Source organism: Cryptomeria japonica, chromosome 10, assembly GCF_030272615.1.
Source record: "Cryptomeria japonica chromosome 10, Sugi_1.0, whole genome shotgun sequence".
In the NCBI taxonomy this organism is placed as follows: Eukaryota; Viridiplantae; Streptophyta; class Pinopsida; order Cupressales; family Cupressaceae; genus Cryptomeria; species Cryptomeria japonica.
In genome coordinates, this window is record NC_081414.1 from 844,104,190 (window position 1) to 844,106,972 (window position 2,783).

Consider the following 2,783-nt stretch of genomic DNA (forward strand, 5'->3'; position numbering starts at 1 on the left):
TTTCTAGATGACCTTCCACACCTTTTCGGCGTACCCATTGCACACCAAAGTGCAATTGCTAGTATATCTACACTTCAAATATGGTAGTGACTTTTAAGCGATTCAACATATAGTGTTACTTTATAATGTCCTCAAAATCATGCATTAATTATTGAACAAATGAGAACGTAACGTGACACGCCCAAGGGTGCAAAGACCCCAGGCCCAGCTCAAACGTAAAACGAACGGTCCAAGTCAAATATTCAACGTTCCATAGAGTTTTTAATTAGTCAACTATGACCCAGTCGTTAACGTATCATGGCTTGCATGCCCTTGAACGGACCGTTTCCACTTTGACGAAACCGTTCGCCCAAACTCCAATTTTCGTTGGTATATATAGAGAGAGAGCGCTACCAAAACTTCAGTGAAAGATATCCGCACAGCTCGAGACAAACAATTTAAACAAGGAATTGGGATTTGGGTGTAGAGACAATGAAGGGAATCGATATTGAGGTGACAGTGCCGACCTATCTGAGATGCCCCATTTCCCTGGAGCTAATGAAGGATCCTGTGACCCTCTGCACCGGTATTACTTACGATCGCCAAAGCATTGAGACCTGGTTAGATTCCGGCAACAATGTCTGCCCCGTCACAAATCAGATTCTACGTACTCAGGAGACGATCCCAAATCACACTCTCCGGCGTATTATTCAGGATTGGTGTGTGGCCAACAGTGCGCGAGGGGTAGTCAGGATTCCTACGCCCAAAGCACCTCTCGATCCAGCCCACATCAATGCAATTCTAGCACAGATTTCGTCCGGCGAGAAGGAATCCATAGGGAAATTGAGGCGATTGGGCAGGGAAAGCGAAAGAAATAAAAAATGCATCGCTTCATCAAATGCATCCTCTGTTCTCGCATCCCTTTTTGCCAAGCACAGTGCTCAGGCTTTGAGTCGGTCGCAGCAGTCGGTAGACATTTGCGAAGAGGCTCTGGGGGCTCTCACTATGACTTTACCCCTGACTTCCCAGGCCATGGATTCGCTTGCCTTGTCCGATGCCGTTGCTTGTCTGGTATTCAATCTCCGAATGAGCAATCCCGATGCAAAGAACAGCGCTGTTACAATTCTTCGGCAAATGGCTTCCAAGGATAAATACAGAGACATGATTGGAAAAAGCGAAGGTTTGGTAGAGGGTTTGGTGCAGCTTCTGAGAGAACCCATATGCCCAGCCGCCACAAAATCAAGCCTGTTCATCATATACAACATTGCCCTGAGGCAAAGATGCAGAAACAAGGTCGTGGAGGCGGGGGCTATTCCTTGGCTGGTGGAGATGCTTGTAGACGGAGATCGGAGCATTTGTGAAAGGGCATTGTTGGTGCTGGATATCCTTTGCTATTGCACAGAAGGCCGAGCGGCTGCTTCAACGCACGCTTTGACTCTACCAGTGGTTGTTAAGAAGATGTTGAGAGTGTCTGATTCAGCCACCGAATTAGCAGTCTCTGTTTTGTGGAATATTTGCCAGAATTCCTGTGATGGGGAGGCCGTGCGAGAGGTGTTGCATGCGGGTGCTTTCGACAAGTTGCTGTTGTTAGTGCAGATGGGTTGCTCTGAGCAAACGAGAGATAAATCAATCAAGCTACTCAAGCTTTCGAAAGCCTATACAAATGATTGGGAATGCACAGAGACACTCCATTTGCATCATGTCAAGCGTTCCTTCTAAATTAAGTAATCTTGGAACATCCTTCCTCATCGAGCAATGGAGCAATGGAGAAACTGTGTAATGTAAATGTAGTCACATAAATCTGTCCATTTTAATTAAATGAATATTTCGTATTTATTTGATTAAAAATCCACTAGCCATCAATTAATTAAATTAATATTTAATTAATTTATCCCCAAACATTCTTCTATTAATTAAATAAATTATTCAATTTATTTTAATTAATTCATTAAATCTAATACAAATCAATTAAATAAATAAAATCTATTTATTTAATTAAATCCCCCTTTTCCTCTTTTAAATAAATTAAATAAAATATTTATTTAAATCATTATCCCCACCCCACTTGCATTTTCCTACAAATGCAACTTGCACACATTTTGAAATGAATTTTTATTTCAATAAAATCCTATTTTCCCTCACCCACCAAATCCACTTGCAAAATCTAATCCCCTTCTAGATTCTTCTAACCCTTTCCTAATTTGCCTAATCCATCCCCTAAATATTGTCACATTCCTAAGCAAAGGGAAGTCACTTCTCAAATGGCCCAAAGTCTTGGATAACCATTGAAGGTTTTCAACCTTCAACCACCAAAAACCCCAAAGTCTTTGAAAACCATTAAAGGCTTCCAACTTTCAACCACTTAATCCACAAAGTCTCCAATAACCATTAATGGTTAACCCAAACCCTCCTACATGGTTAAAACATTTGTTTTGACTCAACCTCTACTCAACCCAAGGGTCTCATCAAGCCTTTAATGCTTTGACCATGATTATCTCTTAATCATTTGCACAAAGGTTTATCCTTGGATTAACTCTTAATTCAATGGGTAATCCTAATTTAGACTTGACCCTTAGCCTTTAGATAACCATGAAGTCTTCTCAGGCATTCAATGCCTCCAACCTCTTCTCTCAACCCAATCCTGTGTTGACACTTGTCACTATTTTATTGATGCCAATTGTGCACATGGATTCCTAACTTTCAAGCTTGACCCTTGATTAAACCTTTCAATCCTGGCCATCCATTGCTCCATTTTTCCTATAAATAGAGCCCATTCCTTCATAATCCAGATCCTGAAAACTTGT

General features: G+C 41.4%; 1 protein-coding gene across 1 annotated transcript; it reads left to right on the forward strand.

Moving 5' to 3' along the window:
• Window positions 1-427: 427 nt before the first annotated feature.
• On the forward strand, window positions 428-1,748 carry LOC131054443 (U-box domain-containing protein 21-like). The gene has a single exon (XM_057988957.2). The coding sequence runs from the start codon at window positions 472-474 to the stop codon at window positions 1,696-1,698; it is 1,227 nt and encodes a 408-aa protein (XP_057844940.1). The 5' UTR covers window positions 428-471; the 3' UTR covers window positions 1,699-1,748.
• The last annotated feature ends 1,035 nt before the right edge of the window (window positions 1,749-2,783 follow it).

Coding starts and splice junctions, on each gene's coding strand:
- LOC131054443 (XM_057988957.2), top strand. CDS start 472: ATGAAGGGAATCGATATTGAGGTGACAGTGCCGACCTATCTGAGATGC.